General features: G+C 40.4%; 1 protein-coding gene across 20 annotated transcripts in view; it reads right to left on the bottom strand.

Annotated features, from left to right (window-relative positions):
• Positions 1–23373, bottom strand: part of PCDH15 (protocadherin related 15) — a 738695-nt gene that overhangs the window by 164834 nt on the left and 550488 nt on the right. For all 20 annotated transcript variants that reach the window (XM_067000244.1, XM_067000234.1, XM_067000238.1 and 17 more), the window contains 4 exons: positions 20783–20917; positions 19529–19678; positions 9467–9660; positions 3836–3968 (listed from right to left, as the gene is read on the bottom strand). In XM_067000244.1, the coding sequence (XP_066856345.1) occupies positions 3836–3968; positions 9467–9660; positions 19529–19678; positions 20783–20917 (612 nt within the window). The remainder of the gene's footprint in view (positions 1–3835; positions 3969–9466; positions 9661–19528; positions 19679–20782; positions 20918–23373) is intronic.

The following is a 23373-nucleotide window of genomic DNA, read 5'->3' on the forward strand; positions in this document are numbered from 1 at the left end:
GATGTAATAATGCATCTGAGCCATAGTGAGGCATTTCACACTGCTTTATGCGATGTTTTCACCATCAAGTTCAGTAAACATGGTTTCTACATGGAAGATGGGATTAAGCTGGAATTAACCTGATCATAAAACTAAGGTCAGATGGCACCAGGTAGCATTTAGTAATGTATGGAGCTCTGTAAAGGCATGCCCACTTGTTCCAATACCGATCAATCTTTCCATTAACAACATCAGCGACAGAACAGAGAACTAGCTTATAAAATCCATGGATGACACCGAGTGACAGGAGGTGCCAGCACGTTAGAGGGTGTGAGCAGAATTCAGGTGACCTTACACTGAAGAGATGAAGGACAGAATTTTACTCAGGAAAGACAAGGGAAAAACTGTTAGCCAACAGTATGAAACTGCACAAATAGCAGATGCAAAAAACCCAACGAGGCAGCACCTCTGAGGACAACAGCAGAACCTGAATCACTGAAACCATGCTGCTGCTTCTGTCTTTAGCGATCCTTTCTGTACATTCCTAAGGCTGTATGCTCCTGATCTTACTTCCAGGGGATCCTGCCCGCACTTCACACATAAGGGTCTCTCAGAGGGTTGTTCATGGTCTATGCTCGTTCCTAGGAAGGCTGGAGTTGCTCAGAAAGCCATAAACAAAAGACTGGTTCTAGACCTTTTACTTTTCTCTGTATGTCCAGAGGAAATGTACTTTTCAATTACTGTATTTTAAAAATCATGGGGAAAAGTTTATCACTGTTTTTAAAAAACTTCTGTTCTCTATAAAGCAAATTACAGCAAGTTATGTACATAACAAAAAGATTAAAAACCCGCAAATCAGAAAAAAAGCAACCTATACCTACTGTTTCCAGATCAATTGCATACAGTGACTTCATACACAGCACACAAAGATTTCACATCACTTCCTTGCACCATCCCTAAGCCACAATAATGGTCCTATTTTTGGTTTGTGGACTCCCAGAAAAAAATTAGATTTGCATATTTTAATTAATAATGGCTGGCAAAGCACAAAGCAATAAATGCTTTCCAGGCATGCAATAAACTCTGAGTTTTATTTACAAATTAATACAGTGCGTTAATATTGCATTATTTAATCTCAACTGCTGTTAATTAAAGCACCAATCACAACCAACTGGGTACATTATAAAATAAATAACAGTATAAGAAATAATTTTAACCTTCCTTCATCAGCATTAAAAACATTTAGCAGAAAAGGAGAAAATCTTTTTTTTCTTTTTAAACAAGTACTTTAAAGCCTTATATGCAAAACTAAAACGTCAGCATTCACATTGTTATTGACACTGATGTCTGTAGCTCTTTGGATCTGCTAGCTCAGGAATATTTATGTAACTTACTTGATATCTCCCTGCTTTTGTAATCCTCATGCTGTATGCAAACACTAAGAAAATAGTGCTAAAAGATCGTAATAAAAACAAAATTTGTTGACCCTAGCACACCAAACAAAACATACCTTAAGTCCAAGACACTCAGTATATCAATAAGACTACTCATGAAAGAAAAATTTACGTGACATTATATGTAAAATGTGTGGGAGCTGGTAATATTCTGTATTTTGAGGCACTAGCTTAAACTACTGTTCAAATTCCACAAACACACAAGATGACTGATAGATAACTTTGCCTGGGAAAGACAGCACAAGATTCCATAACCTTAAATACTCAGTTTATGAATGTTTAAAATGTCCTGGACAGTTTTACACAGGGAATTAAGAAGGAGAAAGACAGAAATATACTCCACACAATAAAAGTCCTTTAATACAGACGAGCATATTAATGCAGAATGAGGAAGCTGAACTAGCTCTATAAAGCCACCGCGTCTACATTTCCCATCCAGGACCATCAGCTCTACAAGAGAAACAGTCTTTCACTAATCCCGAAGAGAGAAAGCCACATATATTAGTCATCTAACAATTGAATACTTTATGTAAACAAAAATTGTATAACTGAACTCAAGTTATTCATACCACATTGGTAATTTAAGATAAATCTACACTGCAGTCATGATAATTAGAAGACAACATTTTCTGTGTGTTTTCAAAGCTCATAAAACTGCTTTAACTGCTGTATTTCACTCTTTCCCAAACACGGTAATTGGTCTTTTCTGGGCATTTTGGGCATGTAACAAGAGAACAGCCACTGCTCTATCACCGAAATGCTCCCCAGCACCCTGGCAGGGGGCAGAGCAGCTGGCACAACCAGTTTGCATACCCAGCTTGGCCCTCTTACTTATATACTTAGAAAAGGATCATTTGAAAAGGAAAACACTATCTAGGTAAAAATGTTATGATTTTAGTGATGCATTTATTCCAACAACACAGTTTGCTTTCTAACCACATTTAAGTCACACAGAATCCTGAAACACTAAAACCTGCCTAATAGCTTGTCTGCCTTTGGGCATATATTCTAGTACCTGTCACGTAAACACAAGCATTTCTGTTTATCAGCGTGTTCCTGACTCCCATTTTTCTGCAGTGTTTTCAAAATCAAGCACCTCCCCACCAGCGAGGAAGGCTCCTGAGCAGCATGGATCTTCACTTCTGAACTCACTGCAGGCATTAAAGATGTGCCAGCAGTTAATTTTCAGCACTGAGCTAAATGAACCATCGTCCCTCAGTGCAGGTGACGATATCAGTTTAACCATCCATAATAATCTTAATCTTCCACCAGTTTTTCAGCAAGCTGACCTGCATCAGTGACTCAAGGTTTATTTATTTCAAACCCTTTGGCTTCAATCATTTGTTTTCCATGTATTTATTGAATGTGCAAAACACACAGAGACACACTCCTCAGCTGATATGAGCTGACCTAATGTTCATCAGACTTACGTTACCTTAAAGCACATAAAGACTACTGCTCTGTATGGCTTCTGTTAGCTCACATATCTCCAGTCTTCCTTTGAGCAGCTTTATATGAAGTCTGAATAATGCTGCAGTGTTTACAGGAAAGACAGAGAAAGCCATGCTCAGGAGAGCATGCTGTACTGAGTTTATTGCTTTAGACTTGAGGCTGTAATTATTTCATAATATTAACTTCCTGATCCCAAAAACACATTGAAAGAATTGTAATATACCTATTTTGCACAGCTGGCTTTCAAGACAGATTGACAGAACACAAAGCAGCAAAAACTTAGGGAACAGCAAATAAGTGAGGAGAAAGCTGATAATTAACTACGCAGCACCACGTGGAGAAACAGCGTGGGTCTGCAAAGCATGTTACTCCAGCATTATTTATAAACAATACTGTATTAGTGTGTTTTCACTGCTTCCACCTGCAGAGCTATTTTGGGTGGTCATTCAGTTCAGGGACCTCTGCAGAACCAGGCAATGAAATCTGCTTTCTGTTAGCCTAGAACAGCAGTTGTTGTTACATGCACTAAGGGGAGCGAGTTCTTCAAAAATGCCAGGCTGAAGAAGTCAGAGTGCCAAAAATCTTTCTGAAATTCAATGGGAATGAAGTGCAGAGATCCCTAAGTTCCTCTGATTTGCTGGCAAACTTACATAGAGAGATTTTAACGTAAGAAAAATATAGGCTTTTTAAGTTTTAAGCTATTCATGAAATCCTTTCATATACCTCAGTCCCCTATGCAGCCCATAGTACCTTTTAGCACATCCTACACAAACAAAGAACTTTCAGAAATCCAAATAATTTTCCTTCATGCTACATGTAAAGGGGTTATTTATTACAAATAAACATACTTCCCAGAAACTGTTCTGCCCTCAATATGCGAGGACTGGATTCTGCGTGGCCTGGACACAAACAGCAGGAAGGTGGTAAAGGCTTACAGGGAAGTATCGTACCTGCAGGTTTAACAAAACTGCTCCAATTCTCATGGCCTCACTGACTTCAAGGCTGTACATCAGCTGGGGAAAGCGGGGAGGGCTCTGGTTGTTGGGCGGGAGGACCTCGATGTAAACAGTAGTAATAGAGCTCCTGAAATGAGACAAAAAATGGAAGTCAAAATCAATAAATCAACAACCAGAAGGCAACCAACAGAGTCTGTTTTATTCACTGTGTGTTTTGTAAGACTAATCATCTCCCTTTGCTCCTTTAAAAGCTTCAGGATGTACTTTCCATTCCACATCAAAAGTAAACCAGGCTGCAATATTAACCGAAGAAAAGCTAAATAATGTCTTTAAAAAGAAGCCCAAGTGTTATTTTAAAAACAAAACTATAAAATACTGCAGCACACACCACATAAAAAGAAGCCTCATAATCCTCTGGTGACACTGTGTCCTCTAGAAAAGGGCGAGGCATTCTGTGGTGGTAGCTCCTCCTGCTATGCACAGCATCCACCCCTGGAGCATCCCTGCTGTTGTACAGTTTGCTACCTTTCTTTGGAAGAGGGGGAAGTGAAAACATTGCTGAAGATAACGCTGGGAGAAGACTGATGTACGCAACTCTAAATGGCCGCATCAGTACGGTGGTTCACAGCGACAAACCCAAGTTCACCTCAGGAGGGTGAGCCACGGCAACACAGGAGGCTTCAAAAGCCACCTCGGAGACCTGGCAAAAACTCTGACTGCTCCGAGCCACTGACCCAAACGTAACACAAAAAGCAAACTGAAAGCTCTTCTGGGAGTGCTTACACCCACTGCAGACCCCGTGAAACCATTCTACAGACACGCTTGATATTCAACTGCTCTGAATTTAGAACGGAAGCCAGAAATCCCCCAGAAGTTGAGAGGAAGATTTAGGGTTTGTCCTAAAGGGAACTTTCTCTTGCATCCTTGCTCAGTAATCCCATCTGCCTTCTCTCCTGAATGTTACCACAGCTCCACTTCCCAAGGCACTCCCCCAGGAAAGCAAGTGCTATGCTGCAGGTGTGACTTACTCTGCATAAGCCATTAGGCAGAGTGGGTAAATCCTGCAGCCCTAGAGCTTCAGAAAGAAACCATTCAGGACAAATGAAGGTGTTCCTAATTTTCAGGGGGGAAAAAAAACACACTAGGTGAACATGCAGCAAGCTCGAGGGCTCTGATAACGAACCACGAATGCCTCTGTGGGTGACTGCGCTGCAGCGGTCCCCAGGGGCACGTCCAGAGACACAGCCTGGGTCCTGTGCGTGCCCCTCGGCAGGCAGCTGTACGGGGAATGAACTCGTCCCACGGCTCAGCACCAGCTCAGAGCGAGCACCGAGCAGCGCTTTGCTGCTGCCTGTTCACACAGCTGAGCCACAGGCTGCTCCTCTGGGTGTGCTGCCATGTCCACATCCAGCCCTCAGGTCCTCAACCCGGACTGTCGAGGAGCGGGAGTGATAGCACGGCTGGGTGGGCATCTAGCAGAGGGACAAGGTCAGCCTGCCACCTGTACCTTAACTATAGAGACAGGCTGCTCTCCGATGAGCCTTCAAGCTCAAACTGGACCACCACCAACCATGTCCACCGGTGCCCAAAAACCCTGCCTTCTGTTAGTTGGGCACAACCCCGAGCTTCTCGGGGACAGCGATGCAGCAGACGCAGCCCAGCAACAGCCAAGTCGCTCCGGAGCATGTGCCACATTCAGGTCCCTCTACAAGTGCAGGGGATGAGAAATCTCACTGCTTTGGACATAACAGCCAGGTCCTTATTTGATTTAATTACACTTTAAACAAGTACATGACTTCCACTGAAATGCATCAAGCAGTAACAGAGCTTTACCATCCACCATCCCATGCAGGATTTAAGAAGCTGAATTTGCAGATGTCTGTCTCATGGGATATAAACAAACCCAGCATATCCAGGGCAAGATGGACACTTAAAACTACAGCAGACTACTCAGTGTACATTTTTTCCTTATAAACAGTCACTTTCTAAAATTTTCTGCCTTCTTGTCTGCTTTAAAATACTCCATCATATCCCACTAATATTTCTGAATCTATGTTCCACACTTAAATCATTGGAATAAAATAATACCATCACCAAATGATCGAAAACAGACACAATAAACGAGCAGACAAAATATCACTGGAGAACCCAGACTGTGTATTTTCTTGAGATAGCTCTTGACTGTGTTTGATATACACATCCAAATAGTTGAGTTTTAGTGTGCATTTTTCTTCCACTGCTGGATATTTAATAAAAAAATGTTGTTCTTTATCATTTTTTCCTGATCCTGCTACATTGCAATAATGCCCAAGATGATTCATTGTCTATCAGGCTCTTTAAAAAATGCTTTCTGTTCACAACAGTAAACAAATTTTCTTCAAATCTTTAAGATAAGATCACTAAAGTAAAATACTAGCAGACTGCAAACAAAAAGCACTACAGTATTAAATGGCTTTTTTTCATTTTCAATCAATTATTGATTAGTGCTCTGCAATGTTACCCATTCCTTTTCTGTGTTATATGAAGCCTTTTTAAGCAGTTCACAAAATCTACATTGTTATGGGAAAGGAAAGGAGACAGCGCTGAGCCTTCCAACAACTGCAGTGGATGTTTTAACACTGCAAGAACAGGGGAAACATGCTGAAAACAGAACAGAGCTCAGAAGTGAAAAATGCTCACACAGATGCACAATACAGCTTTTATGCTACTCCAGCTAAATGGTAATACAAAGAAAGCACAGCCAACAAGTCACTGAGATTGTGTCACTGAATCTGCTTTAGCTTCTGCATGCTTCCTACATACAATTGCATTGTATACTGTATAATGAATATACCCGTATATGTGGACCAACTGATCTTTGGCCACACCATCTCTGCATATGCAAGGCAAAGAGAAATTGCCCTTTTCCACTGGACATTTCAATAATCTCATGATCAAATAGTTCTAGACTGTACTTGATCTGGCGGATCACTGTTATCACTAACTGAAGATTCCACTGAATTCCAAAGATTTTGAGGAAGATGGTGAAAAGGCTAAGGTCTGAACAAAAGTTGTTTGATTTTACAAATGCTTTTCCTGGTTTCTCAGCAATAGATACCAGTAATCACTATATGCTTAACTATAACTTTAGTTTCAAAAAGCTAAACTGCATCTTTAAACTTTTACACTTTGAATATATTTACAGTACTTAAGTGTACTTAAATATACTTCAAATTGAATTAGTGACACCTGCTATAGATGGAAATTTTAATAATACTATACATAATATCTTGTTTTATGCACAGTTACCTGCCAAGAATTTAATGTGTCATGCAAGAGCTACACAGAATTCATTTCAATTTAAATTTGTGCTCACGGAGGACACAGAACTACTGCTCTTGAGCCAGCTTTCACTGTTTGGCTTTGCTTTGTGCAGAAGCAAAGGGATAGTTGAAACGACTAGAGTTAACCTGGAATGTCCTGCAGCAAAATGCAGATTTGGGGGGAAAAAAAAAATTGATATTTGAAATTAAATCAAAATCCTCATTTTATTTATTTATTTATCTTACAGGGCACCCATCTTCCTGCCAGCAGAAACATAAAAGGTGCCTAGACCTAGCCCATTCCTAGAGGTCGCAGTTGCCAGTCACTGCCTCCACCGCGCAGCAGCAGGGCACCTAACACAACGTGATGGCTTTGCAGATGAAGCTGCAACTATTTCCTACAACCCCAACCGCGAGATTCTAAGCACATCACAGCCAGAAGGAAGGAACTAAAATTTAAGAGATGCAAAAGGACAGCTTTAAAGACCTCTGAGCTCACGAGCTCTTCCTGGCTCTTCTTTGTGTAAAATCAGAGGAGGCTGCCTCAAGCCCTCCAGCTCACATCTGGTTTTCCAGCCTTACATAAAAACAACAGCAGGAAGGAAGCAAAACCTTTTTATCCAAATGTACCTTACCAAACAACAGTTCTCTGCATAGTTTCTTCTGTCATGCCACCTTCACACTTGGGAAATCTCCAGTGCTTCCCCCCATGATTTTTTAACCTTCACAGATACAGAGAAAAGAGCCCTGGGCCCTGCAAACACCTGAGCAGCCCTGTGCATGGCAGCTATAGGAGTGCTGCTTGGGTGGAGTGGTCTGTGGAACACCCTCTAAAAGCTATGGAACAAATTGTGTGTTGTAATTCCCTAAAATGAGAGACAAGCAGAAGCAGTATTAAATGAGAGGTTTTCCACTTTTGAAGATTATTACATTAAAGACATTTTAAGAGGGTGAAGCACAGCCTCACAACATATATCATCAGAAGTATGTATTTTAGGACTACAAAAAAAATTCCCCAACAAAAAGGAGCTGATAGCAATCAGCATTGTATTATAGCAGCAGCTACCACTGCTGGCTAGGCATGCTGCTGCCTTCTGAAGCGGCATTATTGACTTTGGTCTGCCACTTTAGTACTGTTAGTACTACACAACCACAACTGCATAATCATCCACAATCTTCTCTTCAGCACTGCTAACAGCCCACTATCAGCTACCCTAAGAGATGGCATATCAAGAAAGCAAGCAACAGAGAGAAAGGAAGAGAAAAATTCAGTCAGAAAACCGTGCTACCAGATGTTAGTGTTATGAACAGTCAGAATACTTCAGTGATTGGAAACATAACTGTAAAGTATCTGCAGAACAGAATGAGATGCTTTCTTGAATAATATTGACGGAAGCACCAGGTCCTGAAGAAAAAACGATACACAAAAGTGAACTTTTATGTTGACTTTCCTTTTTACATCTCTCATTTGAGGAGGAGAAAAGTCTGTGGGAGATTAAAATGCTGGAGACTACAGTTCCTCTCTATCACTCTCTTTGGACAACAAGGTTTACACATTATCGATACACTACACCAAACAGAGAACCAGAGCCACTTTTATGCACCTCCCTGCACCCTTGTGAAATGACACCACCTGTGCACTATCGCCACCTGCAAAATACAAACTCAAAAGAAGCAGGTAAGTGGGACTTGATACCTTTGGCTTTTGGAACACGAGAGCATCCTATTGTGCCCACAGTAAACCTACAGACTGCTTTCATCTATCGGCTGGTGGAGAACAGGAATAATTCTGCCAGTTAGAATTAAGGTCTCAGCAGGGGTACCGCTCACCATGGCACAGCTTTCTAGGCACCTCCACAGTACGCTAAGTCTGGGTGCCCTTACACACCCTATGCCTGGACAGGTCTCCAACTCAGCAACCAGACTTGTTGGAAGTCAGGCTTCCTGATACTTCTTTCTGCATCGCATCTCACTTCTTTCTTCCTTACATCCCTTCACTTCAATTTCTTATAACAAATGTGCATGCACAACTACAGCGTAACATTTGAACTTTATTAAAAAAAAACAAAAACCAAAAAACAAAAACATTACTAGCAAATGAAATAATGAAACCTGTGTACTACATGAAGAATACAAGGAACAAAAAGTGAAAGCATTAAAATGATTTCTAATATGACACTTGTCCAAAATGAGACCCTTAGACACCAAACAGAACACATTGAATCTTATTCCAGTTCCAAGTTACAGACATAAGGGTGTGCTCACACTAATTACGCACTGCTAAGCACTGATTAAAAATTAGTTTCATTATAAGATGTATTACCTTCTCTGCGCAGGAGGAGCACTATCAGATGCTTTGACAGTGAGAGCATAGGATCGCCCCACTGACAGTACAACTCCTGGAGCAATGGTGATAAGGCCTGTTCGGTCATTGATGATGAAGTCTCCCTGATCCCCAGCCAAAATTTCATACACTATCTGTCCATTGGGTCCCTCGTCCGCATCTACAGCAGTGAGCTGCAATTCAAAACCAGAATGTCAGCATGCACGATTCAGTGTTGTATTTTAATAGTTTGTTTTTGTTTTTGTTTTAATAAGGTAACTTGTTAGGGGTAGAAGAAGCAAAGACGAGAGAAAACTTGAACACCCGTAACATATGCTGTGATTTCTAATTACAGTACAAGAAGGATATAGTTTAAGTAAAGGATAATAGGTGGAAGAACATCATGGAGCACAGAAAAACTGCCTACCTAAGATTGCAAGAAAGTTATTTTAAGATATGAATTAAGAAAACTAATTGAGACCAAGTTTACTTTCTGTAGAGTGGAATTCATAACACTTCTTTATAAAGGGGGGGGGAGGGGTTACTTATTGTGTTGAAAATCTAACAAGAGGATCGCATTTTATTACTGAAACTTCCCATCCCTCTCTACACTCTTCAAGGTGGCAGCCCTGTTACTGCCAGGAAGCCTAATATCCAGGTTTTGCATTATGAGCCCCCACTGGGTGGAATTGGAGAACAACGTTAATGTTACTCCTGGGTGCACGCACCACAGAGGGAGCCAAGCAGAAGGGAAATGGCATTTGTTCCATATGGACACAACCTGGCACCTCATACACATGCAAGGCCCCTCTCCCAGGGCACCACCAATCTGAAAGGCTCTGCTTATAAGGGGCTACCTCAGAGCTGGGTGACAAATGCAATTTAGCATGTACTTCCACTTTGCTGCCTTGACACCATCTCTCTACTGGGCCTGTACTTACTCTCACATGAAGCATTTCTGCTATAGAATTGTACAATTTTGACTCTCAGGATGAGAAAATTCTAAGGCCCAATGTTTTAGACACAAATTATAAAGATGAGCATGCATTTATTACCAGTGAAATGAGGAGGTTTGTATCTTGCCCTTGGGAAATGCAACAGGTTATCCCACTTCCATAGCACGCAATGTGAAAAACATTTACACACACACACAGCCAGAAAAAAACATCTCTGTATTCCTATTTGTTTGCTTCTAGACAAGTGTCAAGTACCAACAACTCTTACTACCATGTCACAAAGCAAATATATCTAGCAATCAGATTTCAAATTAGACCTCTGCCCTAATGTAGTCAGAAATATGCATCCACACCTCAGTCATGCCAGTTGACAGCCCCATCTCTAAGCTTAGCCCTTTCACCTCCTCTCCTCTTCCTTTCCTAAGGAGTAAATACAATTTATTCTATGTACGACATAATCACACAACAAACTGCACGCATTGCCCATCAGTTGAGTCTTATTACACAGCTCAGCATTGCAACTTAATTAGTGTCTTTAGAAAACAAAAGGGAGCACCAGCCTTCTGTTAAATTTAGGGTTGAATCTCCAAAGTCAATGCCAAACTATGCCAGAACTTCTGGACTTTCTAAGGTGAGCATCTGCTTCCCCTAGGTGTCAGCTTGTTGACAGACACGCTGGTTTCCCAGGTGGCTCTTCATTAACCTGGAAAGCGCAGGGGATGACATAAAGCCACACGACCAGTTCTTGGACCCTGAAGGAGGCCACAGAAGGTGGTGGCAGCACTGCCCGTGCACCCAGCTGGCCCAGCTACCAACAGCAGCGAGTGGAAATGACAGGGAATGACAGCCCAGCATGCTCCTGCTGCTCCCAGCTGCAGCCAGGCAGCTCGAGGTGGGAAATGGCGAGAGGCACCAGCAGGTATGGTGGCAGGGCCCTCCTGGGACGTACAAAACAGTAAGCAATCTCAGCCTCAGAAATGATTCCCTGAAGAGAGGCTCCTGAAGAGAAAATGAAAAAACAGGCATGCAGCTTCTTGAAGGGTCTCTGCTGGCCTGTTTGCTTTGGCTTTCTTGACATGAATGCTCATGCCACGGGGCAGACTTGCACAAGGACTGCAGGTCCAGGATTTAAGGGTAACACACGATGACATGAAACTTTAGCGATGACCATGAAGCTAATGTCAGGATCAACAGACGTTAACTCAGCCAGGGGCAGCCAACACAGCAGGCTAAATGTCCGTCTGTCAGACACCCTTTTCTCATCCTCATGGCACTCTCAAAGCTGACAGGAGTGCAGACAGGTAGAGAAACTTATTCAAGTCTCTACCGCATTAGGATATAATGTAATCTATTAATCAATATAGCATCACACTCAAGCTTCAGCAGGTCGCAGCCTTTCAGAGCACTATCTAAAACTTTCAAAACACCTTTGCCCAAGATAGCAAAGAACTCAGAGCAGGAATTAAACGCTGCAGCTAAAGTAAGCAGGGAAACGAAGAATTAAACCCAAAGCTCTAACATTCAAGTTAATAACACCTGCATATAACACTAAACAGAATAATTTTGATTCTCTATTCAGATATGCTCAGTGACATATAAAATTTCATATGCAAAGTCAAAAACTTGCTCAGAAACAAGAACTAAGCCCAAAATAGCTTGAAAAGATTAATGGGTATGCTGAAAGACAAGTGATTTAGGTGTATTAGCAAAAGTAGGGTTTACCTTCTTTATTAGCAGTGCAAACTATTACTGCTGTTGGGGACTGAGTTACTATATAGAGGACCAGCCATTTCTAACCTGGAACAGGTTGTACACAGTATTCATCAACTGAAAACTATGTTAAGTTCCTTTTCTGCTGAAGCAATCACTGTTGTACTTCTTTCACACACAGTACAGTGGTCCAAAGCTAAATTCCAAGGAACAGAAATATTTAACTTTAAGCTGATTTTGATTTCTTTGTCAAGGATGTTTCCTTCCAACAATTCGACTATCATTGTTGCACCAGAACTAGCACATCTTAATTCATTGAGGCATGCCATAATACATTGAACACAATATAAATAGTTGAAATATTTCAAAAATCATGAGATTCCTCGCAGAATTAGTATCCACATGGTATCTTTGCAGAACATCTCATTTTCTATTTTCTTTTGAAATTCTGAAGAAGAAATCCTATGAAGACTGCACTTCTATCACGTGCTATACATTCCATCCATACGATGTCTTGACATATAAAAATGCTGACTTACAATGGTCAGACTGAATCAGCACACCAAAGCTGAGCATATAAAACACACTTTCTGTGCCATCGTGGTTTAGAACTTAAACCCCCCTCTTTAAACTGTTTTCCTTAATCACTCATTCTAGAGTTTCTATACATATCTGCATGCATTCATTAACCTTGCAAAAAGTAGCTTTCAAACTAAGTGACAGAGTTAAGAAGTGTTGTAATAACCTTCTCCACTTCAAGAGTAACATGCACAAAAAGACAAATAAAGGCTTTATCCAAAATTCAGGTCCTAAGCTTTAATCACAGGATTTGGAACATGGCCAGTTTCTACTGTGACGACATGAAAAAGGAAATTAATAAACTACACAAATACATAAATTAATAAGGTTAATTAAACTTACAAATACTGAGTGCTTGAAAAGATAAGTGTTTTGAATAACGTTTTAGGGGCAAAAACATGAATAAAAATAGAATTAAAGTTTTACAGCTGCCATAATATATAATTCTATAAATTCATCTCCAGCTGTCCAAGACCGATACAGCTTCATAGTTAACAAGATTTTAGAAACACATCTAAAATATATGTGAAAAAAGTACAAAACGTGATTTTACTTTCCTAGGAAACTTTTTGCATCCAGCAGTATCAGTGTCATTACATTAACATGTAACGCACTGAAAGTTTTGCAAAATGGGTGCATATTCTACTGCAGCAAGAAGTGATTTTCTTGGGTGGAAGAGCAGATACATAGCGACTGCTATCATCAGCCCTAAAGCTTATAAAAACATATTCCTGGTCACCACATAAACTCTGTTCAGACTTACTTTACACATGGAGGAAAATGGGCTTCAACTGTTGACCTGCAACCTTTCTGCAGTAACACTTTCAGTGAACTTGCCCTGAACAGACGGAGTGACTACTAACCTTTCCAGCAATCCTACATTTTTCATGAATTAAATGTTCAGCGAGGTTAATCTGACCTGTGCTGACCTCAAGTGAATTCTGCAGAAAGCGTGCATCATGCCACTTTGCCTCCCAACAGCTGTCCTTGAAGTAACTGTTCCAGTCAAGCAAGTGCAAGGTTCCAGAGTTACATTTGTACACACGTATGTTGTAAAAAGGTGGCAAAGAAAAAGTACAGACGCAATCTGGAGCAGCACAGTAGTGAAAAATGCTGGGCTACCAGAACTTAGATGGTAGCTCATACAGTCCTCATTTTTCTTGGGCTTGGGAATACAACTCGACCATTAGTTTAACTAGGAAAAGCAGTAATGAGCTGCTGTATGTCGGGGACAAATGGGATGTGCAGATATATGTCAACTCGGGCAAACAAAATATAATACTAACACAGAGAAGGTCAAAGTTCTTTTTCAATACTGTTCCTTCGGAAATTTCATTAAATCTCTACGCATTACTTGGACACGATCCACCAGCGCCCCGGCAGCCCACAGGGCCGACCGTGCCCGGGGTGCCTCAGGCCCGGCGCTGCTGGCCGGCCGAGGGAAGGGATCGTCCCGCTCTGCTCGGCCTGCTGCGGCCTTGCCTTGAACACTGCGTGCGGGTTGGGGTGCCGCGGTACCGGAGGGGCATAAAGCTACTAGAGAGCCCCAGAGGAGGCTGTGAGAATGGTGAAGGGCCCAGAGAGCAAGGTGTGTGAGGAGCAGCTGAGGGCCCTCGGTCTGCTCAGCCCAGAGCAGAGGAGATGAGGGGAGGCCTCATGGCGGCCTGCAGCTCCCTCACGAGGGGAACAGAGGGGCAGGCGCTGAGCTCTGCTCTCTGGGGACAGCGACAGGACCCGAAGGGACAGCACGGAGCTGGGACAGGGGAGGGTCAGGCCGGTGTTAGGGAAAGGTTCTGCACCCAGAGGCGGTCGGGCACTGGGACAGGCTGCCCAGGGACTGGGCACATGGCACCGAGCCTGTCAGAGCTCAAGAAGCACTTGGACAATGCTCTCAGACGTAGGGGTTGGGTTTGGGTGGTCCCGTGTGGCACCAGGACCCGGACTGGATCCTTGTGGGTCCCTGCCAACTTGGGATAGTCTGTGATTCTATCATTACACTTACACTCCAGTTTATCAGTGCATTTACCAAGAAATGCAAACATAACCCAGTTTTATTTTCTCTTTCTGTAAATAACGTTTACTTTGTAGCTCAAAATTAATATGCTGATGGACTGAAGGCAAAAGGTTGCAAATAACCACATAAATAAAACCTTAATTGTGATTCAGAGACAACTTGTATAAAGATCTCTAAATTGTTCTGGGGGTTAACAGCAAGATGCATGTTTAAGAGCTGAAAACTATGAGCATCTGCCAAGCTGCAAATACCCAAACACATCTCTAATACATAATTTAGTATGTGTCTCTATGCAAGGATGGCTTGAGTCACATTTGCATACGTGCATGGAATGAAAAGCAACTATTTAAAAGAGAGAAAATGATCTAGCACTGCGAAGTCACATTTAAGGTAAGAGCAGAACAGTCCCAGAGGAGCTATTTATTTAATAGCTCTAAATAAAATTTGTCCCCATGTAAAACTGCAACTATTGTTACTGTTCAAGACTAATTCTACTGTGAGCAAAAGATAAGTGACAGAAAATTTACTGCCTGCAGCTTTGCCATGTTTTGTCTTTTTGCTTTCACTTTTGACCTTCAGCACAATGGACATTTATGCTGAGATGTGTGAAGTTAAGTGCCCTGTTTAACCAACACCTGGGGCACTTCCTCTAAATTACTGTACATAGGTGGTATTAGAATTGTTTTGACTCTCACAAGGTGAACTGGTAATGTACTAATCCACTGCAGAGAGTATTATCCATTTCCAGTCATAGTTATTTAAGTGTTCTTGTGAGAGTACCCTTGAAAGCCCTATGAATGTGGAACATACCTCTGCAACATAAAATCAGATAGAAATTAAGATACAGAAAAATTAAAATTGGTTATTTTGGTTCCATAAATTTAAATCAGGGAAAACCAGCATATACTTCTCAAGGGCAGTCCAGGATTTTTTCTGTTGTTTACAGTACGTACAAAATATCCAGTGTAGTTTTCATAGGCCAACGAAGTCTTCCACCCTCAGGCAAATTTACGCAAAGATCTAGGTAGCTTATTCTTTTTGCTGTCTTCTGTCCCTTCTCAGCTCTCTCATTTTCTTGCTTAATATTCACTCTGCCCTGCACAGTTTATGCTGTATACAGAAATGAGACATGCCTAAAGAAAAACCCTAACAGAGTGAATTGAAATGACTTATGTTATTGCATTATGGCTGCATACGCCACTTATCAATAAGTAACTGGCTTAAATGTCTGAATCACCAGGAGCACAAAGCTCTAACAGAAAAATGGAAAACATGATAGAAAAACTGTAACAGTACACAAAGCTAGAATTAAGTATTTCAATAGGTTTAATATTAATCAATATTTCTAGTGATAACAATATTTACCACACATTTAACTGTTTTAAATGACAGATTTCTCAAACAGCTATTGTGCTTCTCACAATAGGGAGCACAATAAAGTACCTATAAAAGCAGAGAGAAAAAAATCAGTTAAGAAATTCTCAAGCTGAAACGGGTAGAATATACAGGAACTTAACCGAGAAGACATTCTCCTCAACCAAGGACTTGAACAGTTTTGCAAGTATTCAGAGCAGAGAACTGACATTAAAAGCTCCCAAACTCTGTTGTCAACGCGCCAACAGTCAAGGAGCAAAGATTTCGTGCTCTGCTCCATAACTAACCTCAGGAAATGGACAGAGGTCACTCCTACTAAGGGGACAAGCTCCTCTGCTGGGACACACTCCAGCTTTTGACAAACACAAAACCTGCACCTCAGCCTTGTAACTGGAACACAAAAGGCAAATTACCCACTCCACCACCATGCTCCCAGATGAAACCGGTGCAACTCAGTGACACAGAACGTCTCTGATTCTATTCTTTTCCTCACTTCCACTAAAGGCAATAAGGGAAAGAAAGAAAATTCCTTGCTCTGACCACCCTTAAAAAATTGTTTAAAAAGCCAACAACAACAACACTGAATTTCACTCATAATGAATTCTTTCCTCTGTTACTTGTGTTTATTTGGTTATTTTCAAGCAGAGCCTAAGGAACTGTTTTTTGTTTGTTTTGTTTTGTTTTAAAAAAAAGAGTGTACCAGACAGGAAATACAGAATCTATTTTTTTTTTTATTTTTCCAGGAGTAAAATCAAAATTATTTCCCACAAAATGGGACAACAAGCAAGTACCAAACTTGTTTTTTTCTGTACTTTTCCATGCAACTGCACTCAGCAAACAAAAATAAATTTTAATTCCTTATTACACTTAGGATAACAAAATCAAAGTGGCAACTACATGAGAGCAATTACACTGCTATAGTATAAATTAACAATATTTGCTGAAGGATGACATGATTCATAAAGGAAATACGTTCTTGATCAGCCTGAAAATACAGTCTGAGTAGAGAGCTAAGTGCAAGCCAGTGCTTATGTGTAAATGATTATGAGATTATGTTATACTTCCATTTCCTTGAATGAAAGACTCTGTGCCTAATGCCTGGGCACAACAACAAGGCATTCAACTTCCCGAATGCCCCAGCAGAATGAAATCACGATTGCTGGTATTATGAAAGTATTCAGAACTGACACCTTTTATGTCCATTATTTTACAAATTCAGACCATCTGGCAATGGAAGATTATTTGAAAAGCAACCTCCCTCTCAAAACAGCCAGAATTATTTACCCTCCAGCTTAGACCACATTATAAACCCTGTTCATCTGGAAGTAACCACATGTTAGGGCTGCTGACAGAAGTATGGAGAAAAGAAAAAAACTAATTGTCTTTTAGCAAAGGCAAGCTTAAAGCCTGACTTCCCCAGCAAACTCATTTCCAGCTTCAAAATGCCATTCTAGAAAGGACCTGTTCCACATCTACTTCATGCATTAGTGAAGTTCAAACACTTTGTACAGTACTTACAGATAAACTTTTCTTCTCACCATGACTGCCCTTATGCTTTTTTGTCTTTGCAATGCTTCCAATCTGCTTAATTTCATTGATCTGATTGATGCAAGCAGTTACGCAGCATCAGTGTGGGAAGGCAAAGGTAACTGCTGCAAGGGGTGGTGGAGGAGCAGGCACTTAACAGCTGCTGAGGCTGAACCTGCTCACGGAAGTAATTTGTATCTCCTCTAAGCTATTTTTGGTGGAACAAGCTAACGAAATGGACTTGCAAAGCATTCTTCTTGCTTTCTTCCAGAAGGAACAACTTACTAAGGAATTCGTATTTGCGGTCCTCCTGCTCTTTGCACATGTACAGGGTCTGCAAATATTTACAGCTGCTCTAGCAAAGAGCATAAGCCCTAAAAACAGCACATTCCCCTTTAAATGTGTACACACTTTAGCATTACAGTGGTTTTAGTAAAGCACAGTAGCTGTTCTACTTCACCTCGAGCATCACAAAGAGAGCCTGGGTAGGTCAGAGCATCCTTAAGGCCAACCTTGGCCACAGAAACCGTTCCCTGTTCACATGTGCTGAAATCTCATTTAGCAACAACTTCTGCATCATGTTTCCTGGTACATGCACCTCCACCAAGAGGAAGAACCATTTAGACACTCTGACACCTTAAATCCACAGTACACTACTTTACCTAATGCCCTGCACAACAAAGGCTATATAACCACCCAGGGATTAATTTTTGGAGCACTTATTATTTTGGGGGTGGGGGGGGTGGGGGGGGATAAAATTTGAGATCCCTGTACCTTAAACAGCAAGTGAATACATAGTAGTCACAAAATTCACATTTTTATAGATGGGGTTAAATGTTGCAAAGGGAGCTCCTGATGTCAAACCCTACATGTAGCTCCCAAGCATTAACTGCCTTTTGCTCATTCAGAACAACAATGTTTATTTATTTATTTTTCTCCATACAGCCACCAGTTCCTGCAAAACTTGAAGGAAGTTAATTTGGTTCAAAACTTTTGTTTTTCTGCCAAATCTTGTTGAAAATATTCTCATGGCTCTTATTGATCCTTTAAGCACGTGTAGCCCAGACTGATGAAAAGGCAAGAATAACACTAACAAAGATCCAAAGGTAACAAATGCAGCAAGCCAATGCAGTTGAAGCAGGGAATATGCCAAAACGGACACTGAACTCTCTCCACATTCCATTAAACTATTGCTGCCTTCAAATGCTAAGTTGCCTACTTATGAAAATAGTATTACTTAAATTGGCTGATGAATTCTTTTCAAATATTCCTATTGCCTTTTCCTTTTCTTGAATGCTGAACTCACTAACATCACCAAACATAAATCAGCGTTTGCAAACATTACTTAAAATGGCTCCCCTCTCTCTCTTCTCTCCTTCTTACTTGGACTAGCACTCAACACGTTATGCACTACCCAAATTGTTCTACAAATAAACTTAAATTTCTGTAGAAACTAAAAGGTTTTATGATACAATAAAACATTTCTGGATATCTACTGGACTGTTTACCTGCTCTCCCAATATGTTTTATTTCAATAGCCCTCTAACAATTTTAATATTTCCTATGAGTTCGGAAGTTCAAGAAAATGGCTATCACTCTGACATATCAAGTCTGATGAGAACCAAAAAGGCACACGGGAACTTTTTTTTTTCTTTTGAGGTTTTTCAGATTAAAAACTTTTGCAGAACTTCTGATGAAATAGCTGAAATGCAGGTATACATTTAAGATAGAGCTACAGTTTAGTACTAGTGATTTTTAATAGCTATTTAATTAACAAGGTGGATAAAGATGCACAACCTTTATTTCTAGCTGTTTTCAGTGCATTTTCAGTGTGTATTAACAAGACTACACACTATTAACAAAGTGATTTAACAAAGCTAATACAAAAATGTAAAAAATTACCTTTATTACGCCTTCCCCAGGCCTCATGTCTGTATAAATCTTGACATTGTATGATATATTGGAGAAGGTTGGGGAATTATCATTTGCATCAATCACCAGGATATTGACTGTCACTGGGGCACTCTCCTGTACGCCATCAGAAGCTGTCATCTTCAGGAAAAACAAACAAAGAAACTAGGAACATATTTTATTGGTGTATTTTTAAGTCAATTCCAACTATAAGTATACAGTATGACAAGTAAAAGCCAGTATTTAGTTTTGCATTTTTTTTTATACCTACAAGTAAATTACAGGAGGCTTCAACTAAGCTTGAGCCAGCAGTGTGCAAGACAGAGCAAAAGCAAAATGAAAAAGCGTCTTGAAAACACCCAATGTCAGAATAGCAGGAGAAACGAGAGTGATTAACTGGGGTTTCACAGGGTTGGGGCAAGTCCCGGGCTAGGATCTGAGCTGCAGCCCACGGCTAGAAGCAGAGTCTGTCCCCAGCTGTGCCGAACACCCTCAAGGGGCAGGACTTGGCCACAGCTCAAAAACCTAATGGTGCAAGTCTCACCTGGGCACCATCACACACACAGAATCTGCTGTCCACGCATGTTAAGCCCCAAGACAGCTTTTTAAGGTGAAACGAAGAGCTGGAGACTTTCTTACTCCACAGGAGACAATCTCAATTCAAGTGCTGAAAGTACAGAAAACAGGGAGGCACTGTTTGGGAACTCCTGCAGAAGAACAGCTTTCCCCAACATGGACATTTGTGAGTTGCTTTACGGCTAGGATGTTTACTCACTGACTGCTAACTGCCTAAGGGAATACTAAATCCATTAAGCTGGTTGTGGTTTGTGTTAGCCTACTTCCTATGTTTTATGAAAATAGAAGCAGAAAGGACATGCGGACATCATGTCCTTAGCTCAGGGGCCAAGAAAAGACGAGGGTGTCCTCAAAGGCCAGGCATGAAAGAGGTGAGTCAGACTGTGTCATGGGAAGGTGGCAAAGGGCTGGACACAAGCCTGGGGCTGTTGAGATGAAGCTTGTATGGGGATCTATAATGTTGCTAGCAAAATAAACAAATCTATTTTGGAAGAGCACACTACTCCAGTATCAACCCCCCATCATCACCTGGTAGTGCTGCTTCTTACCCTTCATTCTGTTTGTCTTCCTCTGTGCCATTCTAATAATCTAAAATGACGTTAAAACGAATGATTTTTCAATGCTTGATCTTAATAATGCCCAATGTGCATTCAAGAGGATTTAGCTTACCGAAAAGGTGTATATCTGCTGGGCTTCTCTGTCAACAGGCTGCAGCAGGGTGAGGTAGCGGGTGATGCCACTCTGAGTCACAGTGAAAAACGTATTGTAATCGTTCAGGAAGAGATGGAGCTGGGGATCCTTGGTCTTCAATTAAAACAAAACAAACAGAAAACTATTATAAATTCATATATAGCATTAAGTTTCCAATTACTGAATGCAAGTGTTACTTCTAATTAAAACCTAAAAAAGCAGAAAGTAGAATACTCCTACTCCATGAAAGTGTAAAAAAAAGAAAAAACAACACATTGATCCGAAAATCTGACTCTCTTGATGTCAAATGTGTTAAAAATATTCTTTAATATATAGAGTAAATAAACCAAATAGTAAACAAATACCTCTATCTGCTAGTTTGAGATGATTTTTTCTTTAAAAAGATTTTTAAGCCAGCAGTGAGACACCAGATTCAAGTATTTGTTTTCAAGCATATTAAAAACAAAACAAAACCTAACTTGATTAATGTAGCAATAGCTTTATTGCCATGTAGTGGTGCAACGAAAGAAGATAATCATACATGATGAATCATATTGCTAAATTGATGCCATTCAGATATTCCCTTTGTCTGATGCAATATACTGATGCAAAATTATGTATTTCTCAGTTGATCAGATCAAAACCACAGTAAAGCAATCACAGTATAATTTTCAATAGGAAGTAACATTTATAGTAACAAAAAAAAAAGGAAAGGCATTGTATTTTGTTACTCAAGACTTCCCTAGGTAGCTCGCTGGGAACAGGCATTACGTATTGTGCATGGAGGGCTCCGCACGTGGCTGGGCAAGCAGGGAGAGTAGTGCTGCAACCACTCTCCATTATTGTCATTCCTACACAAACAAAGAAAAAAAACAACAGAGCACCTAAAAGTTCACCGATCCCTACAATCTATCAGGCAAAAACACTTGAGCTAACTCTAACATGCACTAGGTGTCATAATAAACAACTATGAGGACAGATGAGGACAACAGAAAGAGAGAGAGATTTATTTTAGCAATCCAAAATATTCCAAAGCACGCATTTTGTGGAGGGCTAAGATTATACTATTTAAATATGAAACCATTTCAGATGCTGAATGCTCCACGGAAGAAATATCAAAGTGTTCCAAATCAATGGTCTCCTATTGCCCAGAGCTTTGCTGTAACTATGCCAGCTTTCAGTAAAATTAAAATTCATTTTACAACTAGCAATGCAAATGGTAATCTCTTTTTTCCATAAGAAATTATGGAAGGTAATTGCCAGTAATTGTTCACTTTGTAGACATTACGAAGTCAGTCAAAAATTTAATCTACAAAAGCCCTGGTTGGTTGTTACAGCTCTTGCTTGTCATGTCATTTAACAGTATTTTTTTTTCCCTAATTTGTTCTTGAGAAAAAACAATGATGGAGATTCCATACGCTCTGAAAGTCATCTACCCTATTCCTTAGCTATTCTTGTATTAAAAATTTTACCCTCATGTGTAAGTTAAATCAATGTTGCTGCAATCAACACCTGTTTTTACTACTTCCATGCATGTTGGACCTACAAAGCAATTTATTTCCTTAATCTTTGTATTGGTATTCTTTTACACTTTTACCAACTCTTATGCTAAAAGAAAACCTGCTTGACTGAACTGTGCACATTCCACCTGGCACTCACAGATACTGTGAGAGAATGTAATTGCGGGAAACAATCCATCCATGGATTGCGGGAAACAATCCATCCATGTCACCAACGCAATTTCCAATACTTTAGGTTTTTAAACTATTATTTTAGATAGGTCTGGACTTAAGCATCCATCCCTAACTATATTATGGGGTGATGTAGACTGGTCTCTGATACATTGTTGAGCATATAATTTTAAGCAGAAATCTTATCAGAATCCAGACAGAGCAAACACGCAACCTGAAAGGACCATTTCAAGCACGCAGTTCAAACCTGGTATGGTTTGCATACTTCATACCTATTAGCAGGTACCTCTAAAAAGAAAAAGAAGTACTTTCTGTAATACTGAAGTGTTGTACAGAGATACATAACTATGTAATGAGCACAAAGCAATCAAAACATAACCATGGTACAACTCCTCTGAGCTACATGGGTTTATACCCCAGATGAACTTTTCCCAGTGTCTATAAAGAGCTCTTTGCAGGCTTCGGGAAAGAAGCGATAGTCCAAGTCTCACAGAAACTTGGATGGGGTGGAGAAAGATGAAGGAGGACAGGGGAAAAGAAATACTTAAATAAACAAACCACACAATTCAAACACAAATGTATTTTGCAAATGTAATACCGAATACCTACAGGAATGGCACCTGATGAAAGACATAAAACAAAAACAAATGACATAAAATGAATACAAGTAAAGAAATACAAGCCTGCAAATGATGAAGATCATAAAAGAAGTATATTTTAGGAAAAAAAATGGTTACAGACAAAAATATGAGACACAAAAAGTGCTCCAATGCATTATTAATAAAGAAAGCCTGGGTTTGAGTTTGTTCTGCTTGAAAGTCTCTGGAGAAGTCCTTGAAAATTTGAAGGCCTGTGCTGACGTTAATGTTACATTTCTGT

The sequence above is a fragment of the Anser cygnoides genome, chromosome 7 (genome assembly GCF_040182565.1).
Source record: "Anser cygnoides isolate HZ-2024a breed goose chromosome 7, Taihu_goose_T2T_genome, whole genome shotgun sequence".
Taxonomy (NCBI): Eukaryota; Metazoa; Chordata; class Aves; order Anseriformes; family Anatidae; genus Anser; species Anser cygnoides.